Source organism: Eretmochelys imbricata, chromosome 5 (assembly GCF_965152235.1).
Source record: "Eretmochelys imbricata isolate rEreImb1 chromosome 5, rEreImb1.hap1, whole genome shotgun sequence".
Taxonomy (NCBI): Eukaryota; Metazoa; Chordata; order Testudines; family Cheloniidae; genus Eretmochelys; species Eretmochelys imbricata.
The window spans coordinates 96,051,896-96,079,558 of NC_135576.1; the positions used below are offsets into that span (position 1 = coordinate 96,051,896).

General features: G+C 41.0%; 1 protein-coding gene across 2 annotated transcripts in view; it reads right to left on the reverse strand.

The window, feature by feature from the left end:
* Nucleotides 1-27,663, reverse strand: part of PCSK5 (proprotein convertase subtilisin/kexin type 5) — a 299,090-nt gene that overhangs the window by 262,901 nt on the left and 8,526 nt on the right. For both annotated transcript variants that reach the window (XM_077816394.1, XM_077816397.1), the window contains exon 2: nucleotides 5,697-5,801. In XM_077816394.1, coding sequence (XP_077672520.1) covers nucleotides 5,697-5,801 — 105 coding nt within the window. The remainder of the gene's footprint in view (nucleotides 1-5,696; nucleotides 5,802-27,663) is intronic.

Consider the following 27,663-nt stretch of genomic DNA (forward strand, 5'->3'; position numbering starts at 1 on the left):
GCTGCCCCATCTTTGTCACACTGTGTGATCCTCCTAGAGGACAGCTCTGCACATACAGGCCTTGTTTACACTAAGGCAGTTTGGCTAAGAGTTGTCACTGTTGTTACCACCAGTTCTGCTCTGGTAGCAGAACCAGTGCAGAAGTGGTGCTGACAAAAAGTGGCATTTTAAGCACCAGGTCACATAGATCTGCTCTTAATAGAGTTAGATGTCATACAATAGCGATGTTGCTGCCACCAGTGGAACTGAACAGGTGGTAGTGACAGTGTGAAATGTCAGCAACATGAGCCAAATCCTATCTTCACTGAAGTCAATCCAAGCTTTGCTATTGATTTCAATAGAAGAAGGGCTGGGCCTCAAACACTTTAATCTTTCAGAGTATGAAAAAATTCTAATATGGAGTGAACCAAACTACTACTGTCTAAAAGGAATTTAACAAAATCAAAAGGTGAGATGGTTCTAGACTAAAAACAATGCCCACAAACACTAGTACTGTAAATGCCTTCCTCATTTGTAAACTGAAAATTTCACAGATGGAGTTACAACATGGTACTTGAATTATTAAATTCATACTTAAGCAGCACTGCTCTGAGCAACATTTCATTTTTCAGATCTCCATTTCTCTTGTCATGCAGGGCATTGGGGACTCAGTGAGAAAAACTGGACTCGCTTTAGCTTGTATTTACATCATTTGAAATTAAGGCACAGATATGAGATTCTAAATGGCAAATTATTAAGTAAACTTATTAAGTAAAATTTATTTTACTTTATTAAGTAAAATTATTAAGATTTTTAGTGTCGTTCTTTTTTTAAGTATTGTACTACAGAGCCTTATACATCACTCATGTATGCTAACTTGATTTTTCAGATGCTTTCAGGGTATGTTACACGTTATAGATCATGGTCCTGATTTTCTGTGCCTTTCAATGCTGGCCCTTTGTTTATTTTTTTAAAAAATAACCTAAAATAAATTCACTCATTGCATAGACTTCTGTATTTCATATGTGTACGTTATTGTGATGTGTGGTTAATTTCATGTGTGGGCTCCATTACTGACACCTACTTTAAACTGTATTCCCATTGGTGCAAGAAGAGCTCAATTCTGATCTTACTTACACCTGTTTGATACCTGTGTAACTGAGGCTGGGTCTACATGTAAAACTTAGGTTGACCTAGCATGAGTACTCAAGGGTGTGAGAAATCCACACACCCTAGCATTATAGTTAGGTCAATCTAACCCCCAATATAGACACAGCTCTGTCAACAGAAGAATGCATCCATGGATCTAGCTACCGTCGTTCGGGGAAGTGGAGTGGAAAACTCCATCCGTCAGTGTAGTCTGCATCACCACGACAGGGTTACAGCAGCGTGGCTGTAGCATGGTAGTGTAGACATGGCCTGAGATCACACTCATATTTCAGCTCTCCTTCCCGTTAGCAACCCCTTCTGCTGGCACACTATAAACAATGAATAGTCCTGGGGAAAATACTGAGGGGTGCCTTACCTGCGTCATTCCTCCATAGGGAAATTCTGCACCAAGAAATTGAACAGCTAACTTGACCATAAGGAAGTTTCTTCCTAATCCCAATTAAGGATTCTAAAGGAAAGTCAGGTAAGCACAGAAGGGAGCAGAGAGGGTCCCCAACACCCTCTGCAGCTCTCCATACCCTTCATTAGTCATGGATTGACTCTGATCACGCTTCACCCCCATACATACGCACTAACATTCCCAAAAGGACTCTTCAAAGCAGTCTATGGAGGGACGACAGAGGAGCACACGACTGCTGAGGAGGGGTTTACTAAAGGGTTCATGTAGAGTTCATGCACCTGGAAACATTCAGGGCACACCCTGACTGTTGTGTAGGAGCGGTGCACACACTGCTCTGTCCAAGGACATGGATCATGGGAAGTCGCTCAGAGGACATGAACCGTGGGAAGCTTCCTTGGACTGGGCTCAAGGCCTGAGAACAAGGATTGTAGTAGATAGAGGCTGGTAAATAAGAATATTAATCAAAGTCATATTATTTCCTTTGTTGATGCCTTTTGCGGTCAGAGTATGTAATGCGCAGAGGGGAGAGAAATAAAAGAGAGGTGGAAAAGCTGACAGGGGCAATCCCGTCAGCAAACCAGCCTGCTTGCTCGCCTAAAGCCGTGTCCTGTCTTGTATTGAACCGCAACAGTTTACAGTGAACGCTGCAAGAGTTTAGTTGGTGGGGGTGAAGCTTGTTAGAAAGGCCAGGGAGTTTTGTTCTGTCTTATCATTTGCCTACCCACTATCGACTTGGGGCAACACTTTAATTTGGTGCATGATACAGATCCTTGCTTTGGATCTTGGCCCCTCTCCTGCCTATCTTTCTATCAATTTTTACAGCAAGCTGCAACCGGCGATGACATGCTCAGTAACCGCACTCTAGCGGTGCTGCTTTGAAGAAAGCTCTGTGTGAACCTCTCCACTCTGCAGAGTTCTATGCTAGGCTACGTTAAGAGTGCTGGAGGTCTACATGTGACCACAGGTGCTCACTTTGACCATTCCTCCTCTAAAAGTATCTAATTGATATCCTCTCTTGGCGGTGCCAACGTACATTCCTGAGCTGAGGCGCAAAGGGCTCGCAGCAGACGCTAATAAATATATTTCTCAATATACGGACAAAATTCTACTATGCTGAATATTGTTTACATGCTCATTTAAAGACAGAGTAGGGTTCATGTAAACATTGGGCCAAATTTTGAAAATGTGTACTCTACACACGTCTAATTTATGTCAACTTTAAGGCCTTTCTACACTGCCAGAGTGGTGTAAAGTGGCCTTCGTTTAAATGAGAATGAGAACCAAACCCTAGATCTTCAAAGCCAGCATGTACATTTAACTAATTAATCAGTTAGATGCAAAATTAGCCTTTTGTTCACCCATTTATCTGACTTGTGTAAGAAATCATGGTAACTGCCCATAAAACTGCAGATGCCATTTTTAAAAATATGGGTCCTATTAATAATTTATGCAGGATGTAAACAAAGGCCGAAGGAAGTTCCTGCAAGTGTATCTGAAATAACTGGGAACAAACAGTAATAGAGTAAGAACAACTTACAGGAAAATCAAACAGAGCAGTATTAATGAATTGTCTGGACCCAGATTCTTGGCTACTGGAAATGGGCCCAGCTCCATTGAGTTCAAAGAAATTGAAGGGATAACTTGACCATAAGGGAAGTTTCTTCCTAATCCCAATCAGTTAAAATGTTTCTAAGGCATTAATAACCAAATTCATAAATATCTAGAAAGAGAGACGCTGTCATAAAGTGTCATAGTTCCATTGAAATGAATAGAGCTACACCAACTTATGCCAGCTAGGAATCTGGCCCTTTGTGTTCACACAGTCAAAGACAACACTATGCATACAAGTAGTTTAGAAATACAAGACTACAAAATAGTAGTATTAACTTCCTGAATTCCCATTAAGTGGAGGTAATGCCATAGAATTAACACAACTAACAGGTGGGATTTACCTGCAATTAATTCTGAGCACCAAGATGGGGTTTGAGTAAATGCCCCTTTAAAACTGGGCCCAGTATTTTATCTTTATTTTATTTTTTTTAAAAATTTAGTTCAATCCTGAAGTCAAAATACCCATAGAAAGAGGAAGAACGGAAGCTTTCACGGCTGACCCCATCATGAGTTGCACATATGCAGTTTTACATTCATTTTGTGTACTAAAATAATGTCACCATTTTCAAATCAAATGTATAATTAAGTATGGGTGTTATTTTGTCACTTGGAAGACGATTTTAAGTTACAAGGAAGCTACTTTTAAACAGTTTGGAAAGTCCACAAACACTAGTGTTCACCTATTTAGATTGTAAACTCCTCTTAGAATCTAAAACACCATCAAGGCTATGTGTCTTCATTGTTTGTATTGCACAATGGGACCTCAACCCTGATTGGAGTTTTTGGGTGCTACAGTAATATAATTTAAAAAATAAAATCAAGGAATTCATAGTTATGATTACCAATCAAGTGTCCATTAGTAGTATTTGATGGGACAGATTCTCTGATGTGGCCAAAATCTACTTGGCACAGCAAGGGACCATCAGGGAACTGGTTATGTCTCCCTGATTCTTCGTTCAGCTCTGCCTTAGTCCTTCCCCATACTTCGCTCAAGGTTGCTCTAATCTAGGAATGTTGTGAGTGATCCAAAAGGGACCATACAGCAGCTGGATATAGCCACAGTGTTTGTGCTAGGTGGTGTCTGTGTACAACAAAGTCAGCTACACTAGCTCTGTGCCCACAGAAGACTCACATGTGCTGGGGCAGTTGCTAAAAGATGCAAATGGTTTCCACTCCATTTGCACTACTGCCTATGCGGGGGCGAGCACTTGGTATTTGTTCAGTGAATCTGAGTATTCCTGGACCCTCCTGCCTTGCCCCTGACCCTCTCCATGTTTATCACTGAAACAACCTGAACAATAAGGTTGATGGAGCCCTTAGAGAACACGGTTTAGCCATACACTGTGTGAGAACCTCCTTTGTAGACACCCCACATCCTGTAGCAAAACTACCCTACTTATGCTTCCTACACAGCCTTCCACACCACTAGGAAGGCAGGATTCACCACTCCGTGTCTGTGTGTGACATTTACCTCCCTGGGAAACTACATACTGCACATGTGCAGCATTCTGCTTTTATTCGTTGATAATTTTTATACTTAACTTTTTTTCAAGGTTAGTAAAGCATAAATTTCTCAGTAAGGGGGATCAACATGCTATGTTTATATACTCCAAGTGCTAACTCTTGAAAAACACTAAGGTTTTTTTCACACTTGAATAAAATAAAAAGCTTAATGATTTTTCCTCAAACTTTTCAAAAACATTCATTTCTTGGTTGAGGAAACACATAAGAAATTCCAACTCCAAGGTTGTTTGGGGGAGAAGTTACAAAACAACTGAAATTAGGGGCTTGCAATAAAAATGCTTTCTCAGCCACAATTATAAGATAAAATATTGTGCAATGCTATAATAGAATGGCCAGTATTACCCAATGCCCTCAGTTACCCAACATCAAAAATTTGCTAAGACTAAATATGTGATGCAGGGTGAGATGCCACATTTCAAATAAAAAAGGTCCTTTAATATAAAATAAGGAATAAGGATTAATTAAAAGGAACATGGAAAAGAGTGTGCAAATCTTAATTCCCCTACTTCACTAAATGACCATAAAAAGCCAACAAATACCACCAAACCATGGGGATATCATCCTACTTTGCACATTTTCATTCGCAAAGGCAGCCGACAAGAAAACAGCAGTCTGTTAAGGTTATTAAGTGATGAAGTGAGCTGTAGCTCACGAAAGCTTATGCTCAAATAAATTTGTTAGTCTCTAAGGTGCCACAAGTACTCCTGTTCTTTTTAAGGTTATTCTTGGGAGTTTAAACTTGCAAGGCATGACATAAAGATTAGTACATTAACAAAATTCTTATAGTACATCTCCCCCAGGAACAACGGTGAACATTATGTTCTGAGGATAGCACATCAGTTAATAATATGGTATTTGTCTTTGTTTCATCTTAATGTACCTTGGTGAACAGATAGTATATCCACTCTTGTAATGCTAGCTGCCATCCAGGCAAATGTTTCCTGATATGACGTTTCAAATTAAAAATGCAGAAGCTTTTGCCTCAGATGCTTGCCTAGCTGGATTTTCTTACCTTTGGTTCCATTGAAATGAAGCTGTGGGTACCTCTACTTGAGAGAACTGACCTTTTAATTGTTTTACTATGATAGAAGTGGTAGTAATCCTTCAGTGCTCCAATCTGTTGGGAGGAAGAGACAGGGGAGGAAAAGAGAGAGAGAGAGATTTAATTTATGAAAAGCAGTTTTCAGTTTTTCATTTTTTAAAGGACTATAAATTATGCAATTTCCTGCTGTGCTGAAACGTTACTTGAACCCCAGTGATCATCTTTCAAAAGAAGGACATAGGATATGAAATGGATGGAGTGTCCTTGAGGCAGCAACTGCAAAACCAACTATTATAATTGAGCTGCTTAGCCTGTCTGTATCTACCTTTTTTAATGTTTAATTTATATGCAGCATTTTAAGTAATTCTATATCAATCTATATCCAGACTGTCTTCACATGGCAAGTATAAAAATCATCAAATAGCTATATTAAAAAGCATTCCATCTAGTTTGCTCAAGGAAATGTACTATAAAATGCACAATAGGTTATTTATGTCATTAACTTACCCCAAAAAAGTTCTAAGCATCATACCATTCACAAAGGAATATAAATATATGATTTTGGGGGGGGAAAGGGAAGAGTAACGTCAGAACTCTTAATCAATTACTAGAAGTGCTTATTCAAGTTATGAGAAGTCAAAATGGGCAACTTCTAAATAACAGAATTCAAATTACTTTGTCTCCATCACTTCAGTATAGTCTGGCAATGTTGTTGGTTTTACCCAGCACTAATCTTTGTAGTAACAAATTTTAAATCATTAACACCTGTGTTATAATGGATAGCCAGATTTTTAAGACATTACTCATATACATCCACACACACTCAACATCTTTGGCCTAGGGAAAATGCTTCTCCTAAGCATTTTAAAATTTGGCCTTCAATAAAATACCATAATAGTTGTAAATCTTAGAGGAAGATCCTTTATTTAAATTAACAGAGTGTTCAGATCTCCTTTTTTTGCTTATTTTTAACAACATTTATTAAAATTGTAAACACTCAAATGACCTTAGAAAGAAAATCTGGCTTAGTTTTGAAAACAAATCTGAATGAAATCACAAAAGATGGTGGAAGAATAGCTATCTAACCTCAAGGATTCTGTGTTTTGAATTAATAGCCCCTAATAAAGACAAGTATACAGGAAATAACTCAAGTGTTCAACCTTAAAGCAAAGTTCTAGGAGAACTGGCAGGAAAACACAATAGGGGTCCAAGGATCTGTTTTTAGGATTCATGAAGACTAAAGTCTCTGGCTCTGTGCTGCCTACAGGACAATGCAGAACACTTCATCACCTCCTAGCCCCTGTGCTGGAGCTCACAATGCCAGAAACAAGGCTAGGGTGCTTTAAACTAATCAGTGGTGCCAGATCTAGTCCTCACCCCAGCATTGGCAGCATTCAAACTTTACCAGTTTACGCAAGGTCTCGGCCCATTTATGAAGATTTATGAGGTTCTGCAGTATGTTTGATGCAGGAGCCTGGGGATTTCTTGTTTGTTTGTTGCTTTAATTGCATTTTTTGCATATTCACTAAACCACAACATTAAACACAACTTTAATCTTCTATAGCCTCCCTCTCATTAGTATGGATTAATGAGCCTCTACTGTAACTCCTTGTTTATACACACACACACACACACACACTGCAGTCACAAAGCAAGTAGGTCTGTATTTCACCATTGCACAGAACTGCAGACGCAGAATTCTGTCATATTTATTTGGGGGAGGAGCTGCCCGCCACCCCTGGGCTGAAGCCTGACCCCACCACCCCAGGAATGTGTGGAACTCACTGGCTGCTTGCTCCTCCAGTGTTTGTTTCTCCAGAGGGGCCAAGGCTCAACTCCTGCTAGAGGCCCTGAGTGAGGGGCCACTGCTCCCCCACCCCCACAATCATCACCCAGGAGGCTGTGGCTGCAAGAAAAGCCCCTGGTGGCCGCATGTCATCATGCTGGCTGCATTTGAGAAACACTGGATTAGGTTAATAAATACTAGTGGGATCAAAGAAGCCCAAATCTTGGAAATGGAATTTGATTCCTATTCAGTGAGAGCCAGTGCTTTCTCATAGTAAAGCAGTAGTGTACTAAAAAATTTATTACCCTCCTTTAACTTAATGGGAATTTACTTAGACCCTCAAAATCCTTGGACCATAGAGAACCACATGTATGTGCAAACAAACACATGCATCCCTACTATGATTAGGATGTCTTGCCTGCTTTATTACAGATAAGAATTTGAGTTAACTTTGAAGAAATTAACCAACACACCATCATTACTGTGAAACAACAGCAAAACTTCTGGTTTAGTTCTTGAAATATATTTTCCCTAAGGCAGCTTTAACTCTGAAAGTAGCATAAGGATAACTCAGGATACAGATACAGTGACTCAGTTCCTCTACCTCACTGAACCTTGGAGTGTCCTCAGAAAGCTTCTGACGGATGATAAATTCCATATTGAATACATTACATACATTCACCAGGCTGTTCTGTAGAGCTGGTTGCAGCAACAACTGAACATTTCCATTGATCCTGTATAGCAGCACGTCAGCAGGGCTCACAAAATTACTTGCCCATTTGATAATGGGAAATAGGAAACCTTCCCTGGTGGGAAGGGATTTATCCATCAGTTTCCATAGAATTTAAAGTTTGATTTAGACTAGAAGTTTCTACTCCTTCTGGTTGCAAACATAACCTTCTGACCGTGAGCCGAATGGGATCTGTGATACGCAGTAGACTACCTGAATCTGTAGACAGACATTCAGAGTTTCCCTGGCCCTTGCAGGGGAATTGGGAGGGAAGGGAGGATTCTCCACCCTACAAATTCTGCCTCAGTAAGGGAGACACCTGGCAGTCCCTGCAACCAGGGGAGTGCAGTAACTGCTACCTCTGTGCAGCCGTGGGCACACAAATCACTAGGTCTGTGCAGAGGATGGAAGTTCTCTTTCACAAAGGATTTGAGGATTTTGAAATTTAGCTTTGTTCCAAATCAGAGCCAAAATTGAAAATTTCAAAATTCTTTGAAGGAACATTCTGGTCATTTACAACATATTCTTTTGATTTCAACTTTTTGAAGATTTTGTAGTAATTTTTAATTATAATTGTATATTATATAAATTATACATAAGGAGGCATGGAGGAGTTCCTCCCACACTGGCCCCTCCACAGGCTGAACTCACCAAGAGAAAACAGGCTTCACAATGCTAAACAACAGTGCAGCCTTTGCCCTCTCCCTGTGTACTGGGGAACTTGCATATCATGCAGGTCCTGACTTTGTCCTTAGCTCTCCTAGGGGGGAGTGAAGCTCTGCAGTGCTACTGACTCAGTGGCACGTACAATTTGCACAATCCAGCCACATAGCAATGGAGAGGTATGAACTGCCCAAGGCGTAAATCCTGTCTCCAGCTCACATTCCAAGCAGGCAGACCATGCAGGAGGGTGTTTCTTTCCTACAAACCACTCTTCAATAGTGAATCACACTGTAGCCGCTTCTCCAGTGCCAAAAGTAGGCTCTGTGCTTCTTGCCTTCTATCACCTTGGTGCGATGTTACCGATAGTTCTGCACAGTGGTGGATCCACCAGACCAGGGCAGGAACAGCAGCCCTCAGCGGGCTGTGGAGCTGCCAGGAAATTTGACTGTAGAGTAAGATATGGATTAATTACCCAAATCCCCAACCTACTTCTTCAAACAAAGCCCATTTACTCTCGTGTTGTGCTGAGAAAGGGGAATCTCACCCATGATGTGTTATTTAGTAAACATTCTACAAGGTATTAGGCCTCATATCATTTCCCCTTACATGCTTCAGCACGGTAAGGTTAAAGAGTGACTTGCTTTCAGTTTTGTACAGTTTCAGGCACCAAAAAGCTGGCCAATTAGTAAAGAACTTAAATAGAAGAGACAGAGAAGATCACAGCTGCAGGAAACTACTCAAGCTGAAATGCCAACAATGACGAGCAGACTTCTTTCCAAATATGTCAGCTCCCTGCCACTCCCATTGGTTTTGCAGCCCAGCTCCCTGCTCCTGAGGAGTAAATGAGTTTTTCGGATTATTTCTGTCAGCCATGATTAAAACAACAACAAAACTACCCTGTTACTGACATTGCTGGGTGCTCTGGTCTTGTCCTGCACTGAAGCAGCAAGTTAAAGCCATTGTGGCAGTCAGTATGTTTAAAAGAGGCAGAGGCTGCTATTTTGCCTTTTCATTTAAGGCCATGAATACACTACAAGCTTTGGTCGACAAGTTACATCGGCATAAAGCCACTGCAGTTAGCATATCGCTTGTGCATGTGCAACCTGCCACTGTCCAGCACACACTTTTGGGAAGTTTTGGCAATACATGTTGGAACTGAAATAAGTCGTGCAGGGTTGACTGAGAACAAGGGTTCAGCTTCATAGCTTGCAACAGTTTCCATCCCATAATGTCATCTATATCCCATAGTTTTCATGCCTTTAAAAAAAAATCCCACGAACCTGCACAGCCCTCCTCACTGTCCATCATCTCTGACAAAAGTATGGAGCCTGAACAGCTCTGCACTATTGTCCTAAGTTTTGCAAGCACAGGAAGCAAGATCCTCCGGTATTTGCAGAGCTGTAAGAAGAACTGAATGAGCGGGGAACATGATGATTTCTTGGAGGACAGATTGCTGTGGGACACAGTGAGAACCAATTCAATGTTGTTGGTGGAGTTCAAGAAGCAGCGGCAGATGATGGAGCACTGCTTCTGGACCTGAAAAACAAGCACCGACTGGTGGGATCGCATGGTAACACACGCTTGCGATGATGAGCAGTGGCATCAGAACTTAGGGATGTGCAAGGTCACATTCCTGGGTCTGTGTGCCAAGCTTGTCCAGTCCTCCAGCGCAGGGACATCAAAATGAGAGCTGCACTGTCAGTGGAGAAGCAATTGGTGATCACACTGTAGAAACTTGCAACGCCAGATTGCTGCTAGTCAGTGGAAATCATTTTGGAGTTGGAAAATGCAGTGTGGGGACCATTGTCATGCAAATATGCAGGGTCATTAATCATCTCCTCATAAACAGGATTGTAACTTTTGGCAATGTGCAGGATGTAGTGGATAGATTTGCAGCAATGGGGTTCCCAAACTGCGGTGGAGCGATAGATGCCATGCATATCCTTATTTTGGCGCCAGACCATCTTGCTACAGAGTCCATCAACAGAAAGGACTACTTTTCTATGGATATGCAAGCACAGGTGGATCACTGGGGACGCTTCATTAACAGTGTTGGCTTGTCCCGGAAGATGCATAATACTCGCATCTTTAAGAACACAGGACTGTTTGGAATGCTATAAGAAGGGACTTTTTTTCCTAACTGGTGGATTACCATTGGCAATGTTGAAATGCCAGTAGTGATCCTGAGGGATCGAGCCTATTCCTTGCTCCTGTGGCTCATGAAGCCATACACAGGCCACCTTGAGAGCAACAAGGAACGATTTAACTACTAGCTCAGCTGGTGCAGAATGAGAGTAGAATGAACTTTTGGTAGATTGAAGGGACACTGGTATTGTTTACTCATGACAGTGGATCTCAGTGAAAAAAACATACCAAGGGTTATAGCTGCCTGCTCTGTCCTGCATAAAATCGGTGAGGCAGAGGGCGAACAGTAGCAGCCAGGGTGGAGAGCAGAAGTGGCTGTCTGCTAACTTTGAACGGCTAGACACAAAGGCTATTATAAGAGCTCAATGTGGAGCTATACGGCTCAGGGAGGCTGTGAAAAAGCACATTGACAGTGAGCCACAGTAATGGATTGCGGAGTACTGTTCTCTACCTGGACCTGCTGTTTTTGGGACCTTTAGGAATTTTGTGGTGCTTGCTGTACAGTTATGATTATCACACTGTGTTTGTCACTGATCCTATGAGTTGTGTCATACTGTGCAGTAACAAGTAATCGTTTGCTTTCAGAACTTCGAGGCACTCTGCAGCATATATTATGAACGAATAAAAATTATTTTCCCAATAACAGAATTTTATTCAGTAACAAAATCAATGCAAAGAAAAATCAGTGAAATTTAAATGCAAATACAGTAAACACTTAATACATTAATGGACCAGAACTTAACAAGGGCAAAGAACATTCATGTCTACTTTTACCTACATATACAGCAACCATGGCTCTCTCGGGTCAGTGTATGTGAAGCTGTGACTGTCCTTATTGTGCCCAGGGGTGGACTGGTGTGGGTAGGGATGCGGCCTCTGATGCTACATGGAATGTTTGGGGAGGGGGGAAATTGGGAGGTACTGTAATGGAGTTCTTCTTTGTGGATTGCAAAGAGAGGTTAGCCCACAAGAGTCCACCCATAGGTCCACAAGAGTCTACAGCATCTCTGTTTGCTGCCAGAGAAGCTCCATTATGTCCTGGTGTATCTCCTTCTCTTCCTGCTGGGACTCCTGGGCCTTTCTCCTGTCCACTCTTTTCTTCTCCAGGCTGTCTGCAGTATTCACCCTCCAGGCCCTTTGCTCATGGTCCGATGCCGCACTGGCTTGCAACATCTCACTGAACATGTCATCCTGAGTCCTCTTCATTCTCCTCCTTATCTAGCTCAGGCATTCCATGGCTGTGGAGGGGAGACCCTTCAAGGCTTCAAAGGCAGCAGCTGCAGATAAAACACACAGAGGTAAACCATTGTCAATATAGTCACAATGGAAAGCAAAAGTGAAGATTCAAAACTCCCTTCCTTGCTCCCCTGAGATTTTAAACAAGACATGTCTATTGACACTTTTGCTTCAGCATGCTTATGCATTGTGCCACTCACTGAGTGTGGCCCACCAGGGATGAGGGAATTGCTTAGTTGCATAAAACTATGAGTACAGGGCAATGACACTGAATACTGGCACCATTTTCCATAGGAGGGTAACAAAGGCAGAGAGAGCACAGCTGCTACTGGCATCCAAAAGCTGCCTGGGTCCATATGCTGCTAGTTTGTCTACTGCAATAGTGCCTGCTGAAGTTATCTCTGACTAGCATGGGAAAGTGTCCTACAATGGCGGGAAAAATAAGGTTGTCATCCCTAGAAACCTTTGGGAAAGGATTGCTGAGTACCTCCATGAAAGTTTCATTGAGATCTCCCAGGAGGATTCAAGGGACAGCGCTGTGTACATAAACAAACTGCTCCGCATGGCTCCCCCTTGCCTAACTCCACAGGGGAATGAAAAGCAGATAACAACGCTGCCTCTCTTTGTTGTACTTTTTGAAAAGTGTACTTCAATGAAAACTTGATAGTTGTGTCCTGTCAACATGGGGGCACCATCACTATAATGGGAAATAAATTTATATGCTTACCTGAGGATGCTTTCCCTGCATCAGGCTCACCCATGCTCGACTGGTCTGCAGCGGAGTCTCAAACAGGTCCTAGCTTGTGGCGTTGCTGGACCCCCCGGTCATGTATTTCCCCATCCTCCTCCTCACTGTTCACACCATTGGCCTGTGACTCCAGCTCCTCAGAGGTATCCATGGTGATCTGCAGGGTGGCAGTGTGGTCTCTGCCAAGTATGGCGTGCAGCTTTTTGTAAAAGCGGCAGGTCTGTTGCTCAGCACCAGATCGACTGTTTGCCTCCTTGGCCTTCTGATACGCTTAACACAGTTTCTTTGTTTTCATGTGGCATGGCTGCTGTTCCCTGTCATACCCTTTTTCCTGCATCCCCCACGCAACCTGCTCGTAGATAGCCATGTTTCTTTTGCTGGTCCGTAGCTGTGCTTTCACAGCCTCTTCTCTCCTCAGGCCCAGGAGATCCAATACCTCCTGTTTACTCCAAGCTGGCGCATATCTGGAGCGAGTAGCTGGCATGGTGAGCTGGGTAGTAGCACACAACAATGAAGAGCTAGCTGCTAGGTGTGCTCACCAAGTCAGACAATCAGGAAAAGTTATTTCAAAAATTCACAGGGCTTTAAAGGGGAGGGGAGCTTTCCAGTCTCCAGGACCCTGGGGAAGTAGAGTTCACAATTGTAACCAGAACAGTCAGTATTGGGCATTGTGGGACAGCTGTTAGATTGATCCTAACGGTCCTAAGAAACACAGTGTCTACACTCTTGCTACGTTGACCTCAGTACATTGACCATGGCTCCACACTGCTTGGATAGAGGGTGTTACTGTAACGGGGCACTTACATTGGTGGGAGACAAATTTAAGTACAGACACGTGCAACTAGGTCGACAAAAGACGGCTTATGTCTATCTAACTTTGTAGTATAGTCCAGGCCTAATAGTTGGGCTTAACTGGTATTCTCAGATGCCAATGCATATCTCTCCCCTATTCCCTTTGTTTTCCCTTCAGGCTAGTACTCCAGGCTAGTACTCCAGGCTAGTACTCCAGTACTCCAGGGAACAAATACGTTTACACAACATTGCCAAATCTGTACCTCTGAACGGTGGTGACATTCCTCAGAATAACAGCTCAATATCTGCCAAAGATCAGAGTATGACTTCAGTGGCATTCCTGGAAACTCCTTTCTGAAGTATGCAGATACTATGGAAATGAGCCCTTCCTCCATCCCCACAAAATGCCAATATATGAGAACATAAAATAAAATAAATAAATGGAAAAATAAAGGCCAAGATTTTCAAAAGTGGCGAGTGATTTTGGGTTCCTCAGTTTGTGTGTGCCCAATCTGAGACACCTTAAAGGTATCTGATTTTCAAAGCATGGGTGCTTAGCACTGTCTGACCCTCTCCTGCTGTTCAACCCACCCTCACCCCCCCAAATCTAGTGGCCTGTCAGAGACAGGAGTGGAGAGAGTGGCAGTTCTTGGAGTGGAGAATCTCCCTCTGTTTTTTCATCAGTTATGCTGTAGTCTGAGGTCGCGTCTTCACTGCTAAAAGAGGTGTGCTTTTTACCTCAGGGTGACTATTGAGTGTGAGCTACCCCAAAGTGAAAACGCAGCTGAAGATGAGGCATTTTAGTTTTATCCTGACAGAAACTCACTAAGGGCAGGCCTATACCATCACCTGGGGCTGACATTGCTTCGTCTACCTCATGGTGAAACGGAAGTGCCTTGTCTTCACCGTGTTTTTACCTCAAGACAGCTCACACACATTACTGACAGGCAAAAAATACACCTTTTTTTTCAGTGAAGACAAGGCTGAGCAGCATAGTGGTAACTTCCCCCCTCCTTAGCCCCCAGAGCAGTCTCACATTCCCCCATGAGGGCTTGTACCGCAGTTTGGGAACCAGAGTTTTAGATATCTATAATGGTTTGTGTTCCCTTAAACCATTTTTTCTCGGTCTCATAGGCTGAAATTAGGGACGGTCATAACTCTAATTCCAGACAAAAATAAAAGCTAATTAACTGCCCCTCAGATAGAAAATGCATTGTTGTGAGTGAGTTTTCTTGATCAGTTTCTGAAAAGAACCTGGTCCTCAAGACAAAGGAGTTCAGCCAACTAGTAACACAGACAGGTTGGTGATTCTCTTCTGAATTACTTGTGCATGAATAAAACAAGGAAGATTAATTACTGCGTCCTCCTGTTACAATAGGAAGATCATTATTTCTGTTTCAAATAAATCAGCTTTACCCCCAAAACATAGCACGTCCTTTATCCTTGAAATTCCCTCTCTTCTTTTTTTTTTTTTAAACAGAGAAAATATAACACCTTATTGAAGTAATGTATGCCACTACTGACTTCCTTTGCAGCCTTGGGCAATTTTCCACTGTATTTCAGCTGTTTGCATGGAGAAATTTTGCCTGTGCACTTATATTGAACTGGAAAGGTACAATTTTGTTTTTCAATCAGTGGATGTCTAAAATGAAAAACTGAGCTATTAACATAAAATAGCTCTGCATTATGTTCTTTCGCATAAGAATGTTATTACTATTGTTTACATACTGCTGCATTTTCCTTTAAAAATCCCACAAAAACCTTAGTATGTTAAGTGCTTCAATAGGAAATCCAAAATAAACTCTCTAGACATTTAACTTGTTATATGTGCCTTTGTTAACAGGACAAAATGAGCAACAATAACTGCAACTGCAACTTGCCTTCTTTGCATCTGTTCTATTTCAATATCAAGGCTGAGATTTTCAAAGTCACTGTTTTATGGTTAATAGGAATTGAACATTTAAATCCATTAAGAAGCTTTAAAAATTTCAGCACAAAAATGTAATTAGAGTGTGGATATAGCATGTTAGAGAATATACAGTTTTAAAGAACTTCTAAAATAAAAAAAATTTATAATGAAAATTATTTACATGAGATTACATACTGCATTTTGTATACCACCTATATAATCAAAGTTTCTCTAATCTGCTCCCAATGTAGGTCATATTCCAAAATATATTTACCAATATAAAGATGTATCAGCTTTCCTCTAGGCTATGAAGCAGACGAATAATTGATTAACTACCTTGAAAAAGCTCAGGATACACAGGACAAACATTTATGGATCAATAGATGATGCAAATACAAAAAGAATGCACAGTTATGCACTGAAAGAAATATTGCAAATGAACTTCTGTCTAGTGGGTCTCTTGTACATCAGTGCTACCATGGAAACCATATTCAACATTTGAAACTACACGATGAAAAGAGAAGTGCTGAGAAACATTTAGCAACATGTAATGCTTTCGTATCATCAAAAGAAATAAAATGTTTTGATACTTAAGAGTGAGGTCTTACTTTCCACTAGTACAACCTTAAGTGAACAGTCTTTGGAAAAATGAGAAAAGATTCAATGATAAAAGAGGTCAGAATTTTCAGGGAACACTGTAATCTTTTAAAAGAAGGATGACCTTTAAAAAGATCAGAAATGCATCAATAGTTTCATATTCATATGGGTTTAATCACAAAGAATTATTCATTAAAAGCACCCTCCTAAACAGGCTGAACAATCCTTCAAAAGAGGATTGTGGCAGCTTTTTTGGATTATATATTTATTTAAATCCTGCGGATTTCAATCTGAAGTTGTTCTCTCCTTATAAATGAGGTTGGAGAGGAGGGAGTGGTTAGCTGGTTGTTTTAAATAAAACTACTTAGAGATTTTAATTGACAACATTTAATTGTATCCAGTGATACTTCTCTTGGAATGTTTTGAAGAAAATAATATTCATAGTAGGTCAAATCTTGAGCACCGTATCCAGGGAAACTTCCAATAATGGTAATAGGAGATTGCCTGATTAAAGACTAAATGGAAGCTAAGGGTTAGCTTTATATATTTGTCCTTTACATGAATGTGCAATGAAAAGAATGGCCCAAGGAGCCTTCCCAGTGAGACTCCCATAAGAGCTACCGAAAACTGCAGTCCCTTCAGCACCCCAAAAAAAGAAGAAGCATGGGACAGAATGGGCTCATGGCCTCACCTCCCTCTATCACAGCGTGGGAAATGGGGGTGTGCTGCATTTCAGGGAGGGGGAGGAAGAGCCAAGGGACTCTTTCTGAACATCTGAGGAAGAATGCCTACTAATGTTTCCCTAGAAGCAATGTGACACCACACCACTTCAATGCAGGGCTGTGCATTACAGGCCCAAGTAAAAACTGAGTAAGGACCTCAAAATTGGCCCTAACTGGAGTCAAGGACTGAATAAACAGTGAGTAAAAACATCAAGTTGTTGGCATTTTAAAGGACCAAACCAACAGAATTCCTAATGAATTCAAAGTGATATTTGGCCATCATGTTGATCATTCAAATACTCCAAATTAAAAGAAACTTGAATTCTGCCTTTTGAAGTCCATAAAGAACACCCCTCCTCCATCTATTTCCTTTCAAGGACTGAAAGAGAGGTTATGATTTTAATAATATGTTAAAAATAAATGACTCAAAATTTAAGAAACACAGATACAGGATTTTTTTTCAGTTCTTCAGCAGATGTCTTAGCATTAAACAAGATCATTTTCAGATTTCCATGTTAATGTTATCATGCAGCATAGCCAGCCTAACCATCCCACAAAATGAAAACACAATTATAGACCATTAATGAGAGTTTTATGAAGGGAGGGATTGACCTTTAGGTAAGTTAATGTCCCTGTCAAATAAAACAATGTACTCTTAAACTGATTATTCATCTCCCTCTTTGTTGAACCCAACTATTTACCTCATTGCATTTCCATCGGAACTACAAAATAAGTTCAGTAAATACTTTAATCCTTTTCCACAAAATAAATAGACTTTACCTCTGACATCTGTAGTGATATAAAGAAAGTTTTGTAATCGTTATCCATGCAAGTTCAAGTGACAACAAATGCTGTTTGGACCTAAAAAGAAGCTGTAGGGAAAAATGATAATGTTTGTTTCTCTAAAAAAAGCTGTTGGGCAGGAAACAAATCTCTTTAACATTTCAAGAGGTTCACACAACTGCAGCTTTTGTTCTAACCTTCTTCTCTTTTCTTTTCTAACTCGCCAGTTGGTAATTTAAAAGCTGATATATGTCTTCCTTAGAATAATCTTCATTGCTGTTATTACCGACTTCTACCCCTATTTCATGTTGGTTTAGTGGAGAAATGCAAAAGGAGAATGAAAGAAAAGAAAAGGAATATACATACTGTACCATGAATGTTCATTTAAGTACCTTACATCACTGACATATTCCATATTTTATGACTATGCCAAACCCTAAGCACTGCTGATGGTGGAGGGATTAATTTGGACTCTCATCAATATATTATTATAATTCTGGAAAATAATGTGACTTTACAAGGTGACCTTAATCACTGTTATTTCAATCATGCCAATCGTATAAAGATAAGTTATTAAATAGGTTTTATGTTTTAATAAAACAGATTCATGGGGGAAAAACAGGCATTAATTTCCTTTGAAAATTGACCACAAAATGTTTAATAACATGGGCCAATCCTGAACACACTCACTCGCCCGCCTGAGCAGTCCCACCAGGCAAAAGTCTCTTCTCGTTTGCACCAAAGTAAATCAGAAGTAACTCTGCTGAAGTCAATTGAGTTAAACTGGTTTAAGCGAGAGAATAATCTGGTCTAATCAAACTAATTGCATGAGTAAGGGTTTGCAGGATAGGCGCCAACTCAGATATGATGCTATGTTTCTGTTCATTTATTTTAATTTCAGCATAAAACTCACTAATGCATTAATATCAGAATATCTTATAACCTTCAAAGTGACTGACGCATCAACGTACAGTAGTCATGCTATTTCCATAAAACACCTAAAACTGCAGCCATAAACCTTTTCAGACTGTACTTTGCCTTACAAATCTGAACTCAGTTCTTATTGGCTATAGTAATTATGTTTTCATTGTATTGACTTTCATATCAGACTTTATTGAGTAATTTCCCCCTCCATCCTCACTACATTTTTTTGAAGAATAATAAAGCTGTGACTCATGAGAATTTTTGGGAATGAGTTTAGTTCATCTACGTGATGTGTGGCATTATTAAATACCCATCAGCCTAGTTCAATCAATCATTTTATCAGTGTAAACTGCCACAACAGTGAAACTGTAACATACTTCTTTGACTTTGTCCTGTATCAAAGTCTAATCATCTACCACTCTGCACAACAAGCTTAACAGAGCATGAATAAAGGTCAAACAATCCCAGATCCAGATATTTCAGTGATAATATGCACATATCTTATTTGATCAAAGCAAGATCCTTACAAAGGCACTACTATATTCTAATGAAATACTGAGGCCTAATCCCACACCCCTTATTCACATGAGCAATCCCTACTCATGCAAGTAGCCCCATTGACTTTGATGGAACTACTTATGCAAGGACTACTCATGTTTCAGCATGGAGTCCTATTGGTAGATATTGAAATTCAATACTTGTTAGTAAGAAAACACCTGTATTTGGCGGGACCTAGAGACAAGCTTCAAGAAAAATATCAGATCCTGTAGCATGCACACCAAATCAGAAAGGAAACATCAGGAACATGCTACCAGTTTAAATGATGTTTGGCAAAACAAAATCTGGATTATGCCAAATCACGGAGCTGTTGGTTCTAGGTATAGTCAGGTAGGAATCTACTGTCTATTTAATCTAGTTAAGTCAAGTCAGAAATAACAGTAAAAAATTACATCCCCCATAATTCAGACAGTTAGGTCCCCCTCCTGCTCCCACTCATCAGTAGTGTCAGGTGGACTACTAGAGCTCAATCCAACTTTCACTTAAATCAATGGAAATCTTTTCACAATCGTTAATGGAAACTGCACTGAGTTCTTACTGAGACAACTCCTAGCATATATCTTGATGAATCCAGGCTCAATCAGGAAAAAAGTTCTGGATCTACATTTTATAGTACTGACACCCCTCAAAGTACTTGGCTACAGCATTAAAATTACTAAGTCAGTGAAAGCTGTGAGGTCCAGCTACAGTTGGTGATCAGGTATCTAGATTTACCAAAGCCATTGAAAGTATTCAGGACAAAACTTGGGGTCTGTCTATTGCACATTTATAAGGAATACTCTTTTGGGACATCCTCTTTGGGAAAGAAATCCTTTAGAACTTTACAGATCAATGAATACATACATAGCTGTGTCTCAAAAATTATTTGTGCAAAGGAAAGAAAAACATTTTGCCTTCACAGATGGCAGGTTATTTTTATGATCTCTAGTGTACATTTATTTAATACATGGTTCCATACATTTAAATATAGGAAGTTTGTTCAGCTTTGAAATAAATAATGAATGGCATAAAAGAAGATGTATTTTAAACATACAGACCGCGTTTCAAATGTAAAACATTTACTTTTCATGCCATATAATTCCTGCATTGCAAAGTCTGGTGAATTGTTTAATATTTAAAACATCTTTGGACACATACTATTTTGAAAAGGCAGCTTCAAAATAATGCATCACCTTAAATGTGTCAGAAATGTAAAGAGATAGATCAATAGATCCTATTAACCACCTTCTCACGCCCCCTGCTCACTGAGCATGTATGTACAGTAGGGAGATTATTACATGTTTGGGGCTTTAATGTCATTCGCAGGCTACAGTCAACTCAATGTCTCCTTATCCAAATGCAACACTTTCACTATGTTCCCAGCACATGACCAAGAAAGGGAAATGACTCAATCCTAACAAGATGGAAACGCTGCTCATTGGCAGGGGAAGCATCTAGAAGAGTAGGCGGTTGTGGTGTCAGCACCAATTACTGATGACATGTGATTGATTTCGCCAAAGCAGACCACAGTCTAGGTACCCCAGTGTGTGCTGGCCCGTTTCGGAAGCTCAGCAACCCCCACGTATGTCGAGCGATCACACCCCAGATGATGGATATGGGCTTGGCCTGGTGGCTGAGTCAAGTGACCAGATTCACTTGGTAGCAGGCTGGAGGTGGAACTTTCTACAAAAAGGAGTCTGTTCCATCAGTAGAGAAAGGAAAGAGACTTGCAGGGAGTAGGAATGCCCTTTCAGGAGCTGTAGGGTCAGAGAGAACTCCGGAAAAGGGTTTTCTACGGTAGCCAGACAGAAAGACTTGAGTAGAGTTTTGCAATGAGGGGCAGAAGCCTTAAGAAGTTTGAGGAAACTCCAGGGAGCAAGATCTGTGTTTTGGGAAAGAACTGTTGAGCTCAGCAAGGAACCAAATTAATGTTAAGTTGGGGAAAGACGTCCTATAAGCTGATATGCAATCTGTGCTTCAATAAACCAGATCCTCAGAAGTGTATGTGACTCATAAGGGTCTGGGGGCAGTTGCTAAGAAGCTCAAGAAAACAAATCTGAGACAGTGTCAGGGCTTGATGCCAGTTCAGGTCAGACCCTGTTACACTGGGGCTCTGATGGAAGGCATTAATGCTGCTGGATTCTTGGGTATAATCAGTGGTGGGCCAGGTAGCTGCAACCACATCTCTTTAATGCTCACATTATGATGGATAAGTAGGCACTTTGTCTCCTCAAGAGTACACAACTAGAACATTCTGTTAGGCTACATTTGAAGACTATCCATAAGCTTCAGTGACAAAAGAGTGTAGCTGCCTACTTGTTACTTAAATTGGGAAAGCTACTGTGAGCTTGTAAGGCTGGTGCTCACATCCCTGCACTCACTCCCCTTTTCACTTCTTGCTGGTTGTGATCTTTAAAGCCCTGAATGGATTGGGGCTTCACTATTTGAGGGATCACAGCTCACTCTATAACCTGTCATAACAATGCAGCTGTGTTGTTGGTGACAGGCCATTCTCAGTTTAAGGCCCTGCCTTTGGAATTCATTCCTCCTGGCTGGCCCACTAGAGACCAACTTGCCCTGAGGAGCTTCAGATCATTATTTAGGGTGGGATTTGATTGACTTTTTGGTTTTGGCTTAGTTTACTTTGCCTATTAATTTAGGCTACTTTAGGTTTAATATTTGGGGCATATCTACTACCTTTGTGAGTAAAAATTTTCATATAAGGATGTGCAGGATCAGGTGACAGGTGGTACCACCATGTGCTATGGGTAGCAGATATAATTTATGTGGGTTTTTTAGTTTTGTTTGGTTTGTGTATTGTTTGTACTTAAAGCTGGTTGCCATATCAATAGGCACAAGAAATTCCACCAAAATTAATAAATAGAATGTTCTCTACTTCTTGTTATCCAGAAGTGAAGGCTACCTGCTACTTTTAATTAAGTTAAACAGCTAAAAATGTAGGCCACCTTCAGATTCTAGTCTCAGATTTCTAGCACACAGCATACAGATATCAACAATGCCCTCACTGCCCAATAAACTCTCATACAGGCACAAATGCAGCGCCTTCCGCCCCCCCCCACACACACACAATTTGAATAAGAATGCATGTACAAATGTAGAAACTGATTTAATCATGAGTTCTAGCAATGCTGCTAAGATTTGTATTTTGGCTCTAGAGAACAAACATGAGCAAGACCTACTTGCTTTTGGCAAAAAAGAGCAAAGTTCAAGGTTGCTTTTACTTCACCAAAAATGAGACAAACCTAATGACCCCATAACAGATGCTTTTTTTGCCTAGTAACATTTGACAGTATGCTAGGCTGCTGATAGGAAACCAAATTTTCCTAATTGTTTACCACAGATTAAACATATAGTTAATATGGTACAATCCTGGGAGAGGTAACACTGGTTCCTGTTTTAAGAGACAAGTTCTGCCCCAGTTATGCATGGAAACAAGTCCTATTGACTTCATGTGGAGTTATCTATGCACATGAGGCCAGAATTTGAACCTCAATGTTTTCAGACCTCCTGTTAGAAAACTGAATTTTCCCAATTTCTCAGGTTGATGGTTATCTCAGCTTGACATTCAACATTACTGACATGACACATGATTCAATGTGGCATGTCACAGAAGGATTTTGCCCTAAAATGTAGGATACTTATTATCTGAAAGTCACCAACCAAATAAGAAACATTCCATTAACTTACACAGTGGAAAAATAGATGAAAAGATGCAGGCAGCATGAAAAGGCTCATGAGTTGATCAACAGTGTGGACCGGCTGCTGCTTCTCTTTCTATAACCTAATGATTCTAAGATCCAATTCTGCAAAGATGTGGACACATGAGTAACTTTACACTCATGAGTAATCCTACTCATGAGCATAACTTCTTTTACAGACATATGTTTGCAGGATCAGATCCATAGTCAGTGGCTGCATTTTTTTTCTAGAAGTCCTTTACAAATGCAAAATAGAACACCATGCATACAACTATTTAGGAAATATGTTTTCATGTAGTAGCATAGGTTAAATTTGGGTCAGTGATATGTTCATGAGAGTTATCAGAGCTTGTTGTTACAACTATTACTATTAATTTTGTTGAGCATTTCTATAACACTTTTCATCTTCACATCATGTTACTAATGTCAACCGATTAATCCGCACAATAGTGAGGACTGAAGCACAACGGAAGTCCAATCCTGATTCAGGTCTCTGGGCACTACTATAATATAAATAATTATAACAACGTATGTCTAATGAACAGTAATTCTGGCTTTGTGACGACATGTTTCTGTGTGCTAGCATGGATTCTTGCCAATGTCTCAGGTCTTATAATGTTGGGTATAGCAACTCTGGTTCATATGCATATAATTCTGTTTTGTACTGTATGCACTATTGCTCAGCTTCCACATTTTCCACACAGACCTGTTGTTTTCACTGGCTTCAGTAGTTAATCTTGCTGTTCAGGCTGTTCTATCTGGGCTAGATGCTGATCCAGTTACAAAGCAATTTAGCATAGTTAATTTCCTCGAGTTCGATAGCAAAAGCTATCTTTTTTTAATGTCTTATGATCAAGTGTTTCAAATATAGCGTATGTCTGAGGTAGTGCTGCTCTAGATAGGAAATCTACTTTGTGTATTTCTGATCCTTTACCATAATATAACTTCAAATTATATTTCTTCTATGAATCCACATGGAAGGCATTTGTGGTAATAGAAAAGGTTTATGAAAGCAGTTTTCTGGAGGCTTATGGTCTGCATCATCATCACTGATCACATCTCCACCATGCAGGTACTGAATGAATCTCTCCCTTCTTTTCACTCTCTGCATACTGTTGCTGTGTAAGCAAAAGTGAGCTTGACATAAAAGCTGCTTGGAGGCCTTTCCTGTAGTAAGGCTGCACCTAGTTCCTTTTCCTTTGCATTGCGCTGAATGGGAGCATCCCCTAAGTATGCACCCAAGTACATCTTTGCACTTAAGTACTGGGTACTGGCTGACAAATTCTTTTACCTGTTTAATTGCTTTGTCATTTCCAGACAGGATCCTTGTCTGTTACTTATACACATCAGAGGGGTGGGGCAGAAATTTTGTAAGGTATTCACAAATTCCATAAAGTGTTTTATTGCTTGACATTTTTTCTCCCAGGTATTCCTAGAATTTCTCACGAGTTAGATGTGCAGCTTCATCTGTGAGCAGATGCCCTATCTAGAGAACAGCCAAAGTCCTAATTTCATTTTCAGTTTGAGATTGTTTTTACTCTGAGCTGTGTTTTTAACAGTACTGGTAATTTTGCTTCCTTGACTTTCGGTCCATCTCAAATAGTACTTTCCTAGCAGGCAACCAAGTACATGAAACAGATCCCCATTGCCAGCCATTATCTTTTGGTATCATCTTTGGATACAGTGTCCATTTTTATTGATTCACTCTGAGCCTTTTGCCATGGTTACTAAGAGAAAAGGCTCCTTCACCCCTTTCACTACTTGAAAGTTTAAATCATAATTCATTCTTATAAATGTAGCTCAGGGTGCATTTACCTAAGGCAGGGGTGGGCCGTTTTAAGCCAGCCCGCAAGCTCCCACTGGGGAGCGGGGTCTGGGGCTTGCTCCGCTCTGGCGCTCCAGCCGGGGGCGCCGGGTCAGGGGCCACACCATGCTGCTTGGCCCTGTTCTGGCGCTCCCACTGGGGTGCCAGGGCGCCACAGCATGGCCCTACTCCGGGGTGCAGGGTTGGGGGCCGCACCACACAGCTCCTGGAAGTAGCTGCATCGCCCCGCTCCGATGCTCTAGCAGGGTCGGGGGCCGCTCCATGCATAGGAGCCGGAGAAGGGACATGCCACTGCTTCCAAGAGCCGCTTGAGGTAAGCATCACTTGGAGCCTGCACCTGAGCCTCTCCCCATGCCCCAACCCCTTGCCCCAGCCCTGATCCTCCTCCCGCCCTCTGAACCCCTTGGTCCCAGCCCAGAGCACCCTCCTACACCTCACACTCCTCATCCCCAGACCCACCCCAGAGCCCGCACCCCCAAACAGAGCCCTCACCCCCTCCTGCACCCTAACCCGAATTTTGTGAGCGTTCATGGCCTGCCATACGATTTCTATTCCCTGATGTAGCCCTCAGGCCAAAAAGTTTGTCCACTCCTGACCTAAGGCCTTCATTTTAGAATCATCATATAATGGTATCTTGACTCCACTATATTGTAAAGCCAGATTCCCCTCGTCTTATTTAAAATAATCCATGTAGATTATTAGTTTGCATGTGGATCCACAGCACATTTGGCACATGGTTTCATTACCCACGTCCTTACCAGTGCACACATTCAGTAATATAAACCACTGTTTTACTTTAGTCTTAACTGCACCTACAAGATATCTAATGCTGAATATGGATTCATCAGATATGCTCTCCTCTTTGTATTCTGCCATATGTGTCTTATTTTGCCGCTTTTGCTGCCTGCAAGCTTTGCAAAAATATGTTTTTTCCTTTTATTTTCTACAGATCTCTTCAGAAGGTGGACACTTCTTGCTGACCCCAGAATGTCTGCTAGCACAATAGCAGCAGCAGACAGTCCGTGTGTTGTGCTCTCTCTGTAGTGTTGTAGTTGTTTATAACTCTCAGCCTTTCTTTCTTGTTCAGCTGAGTTTTTTCCCCATAAAGTTTACCTCAGTATGGCCTGTATTTAATTTTCTCAGCTACATCTGTGCAATTTCACTATCTCTGTACATCGCTCATAACATATCTAGTTTAGGATCTTTTAACATCTTAGCTCTGGTACCTGTATCTGTGATGCCCAGGCTATATAAGCTTATTATGCAAAGTCCCAAATTCTCATGTGGCTATGCCCTGTCTCAGTTTTGTGACCTACTGACCTGAGATCTAAGTGTCCTGTCTTTTGTATAAAAGAAAAGGAGTACTTGTGGCATCTTAGAGACTAACAAATTTATTAGAGCATAAGCTTTCGTGAGCTACAGCTCACTTCATCGGATGCATTCAGTGGAAAACCACTGAATGCATCCGATGAAGTGAGCTGTAGCTCACGAAAGCTTATTTTCCACTGAATGTATCCGATGAAGTGAGCTGTAGTTCACGAAAGCTTATGCTCAAATCAATTTGTTAGTCTCTAAGGTGCCACAAGTCCTCCTTTTCTTTTTGTGGAAAGAAACACGGCTGCTACTCTGAAACCTGTCTTTTGTATTAAATCTTTAAATATAACAGTCCTGAGTGGCTGAAAATGCTTCTACAGAGCATCAAGGATCTATTATCTTGCTTTTCTGCATCAGCCAGTGGGAGATGCTGGTAACTCCAGCAGCAGTCTTTTACTCTCACTCAATTAAAAGAATCAATCCTTATTTTAGGATCTTTCTTTTCTAGTTCAGCTGCAATTTTCTGTAATCTTCTGACTTAAATGAAACTATCGAGATAACAGCAATCTCCCTTTAACCCATTAGGACTGGAAAGTTTCTAGCAGCCATTCTACTCAATCTTTCTGAACAATCAATCTTTCTTCTTTCAACAACAGCTTCTCTGTGCCTTTGCTAGATCTTCAGGTTTGAATCTGATTAATATTTATTCACTGTTTGTGTGATTTACTGGCCTAAAAGCACTATAATCCCATACAACACTCCTGACCTTGTGGTTCAGCCGAGACTTTTCAAATAAAATCTTTACAAAGCACAGAGCCATAACATAATACTGTAATCTGCAATGGCCACAGGTTGGCTCCTCATATATTAGAGCTTAGTACACTATCCTTCTAACACTGAGTGTCCTTATTGCCTTGCCCAATGCAGAATACTGGGGAAGAGGTAGACTGTTGCCTCCAGAAGATGACGGAAAGGTAAGGGTAGGTCACTAGCCGCCTTTACACAGACGAAATCTGTAGAAGAGAAGAGACGATCTGTTGGGACAATCAAGGTGTGAAGGGAGGAGTTGTGGGGATGGGGAGGGTACCTATATATTCACCCCTTCCCTTGAATCAAGGAAAGGAGCAAAGAGTCTTCACCTCTACTTCACTTTAGTATGGAGGCAACAGATTGTTTTTTATTCCATTCCTATTCTCCATTGGAGCCACAGAAAGGAAAACTTCATCCCTTCCCTCTTTTCAGGGGTAGAAGCCTCTTCTCTCTCCCACTCTACTTGCACGATTGGGAGGAGGTAGAGTGCCCCGCCTGAGCTAGGAGCAGTACTCTAGGCTCAGAACTGAGGCTGGCGGCAGCAGAATGGAACTGGCAAAACAAACTGAACACAAACCTCAAAAGGTTCACTGCCCATTCCTTACTTTGAAGGCACAATATTTGAAATTAGAGGAAACTCATGTACCCATCCCTAATTATCAGCCCCCTTTTTATACAATGAGAAGTGGAGGAAGAC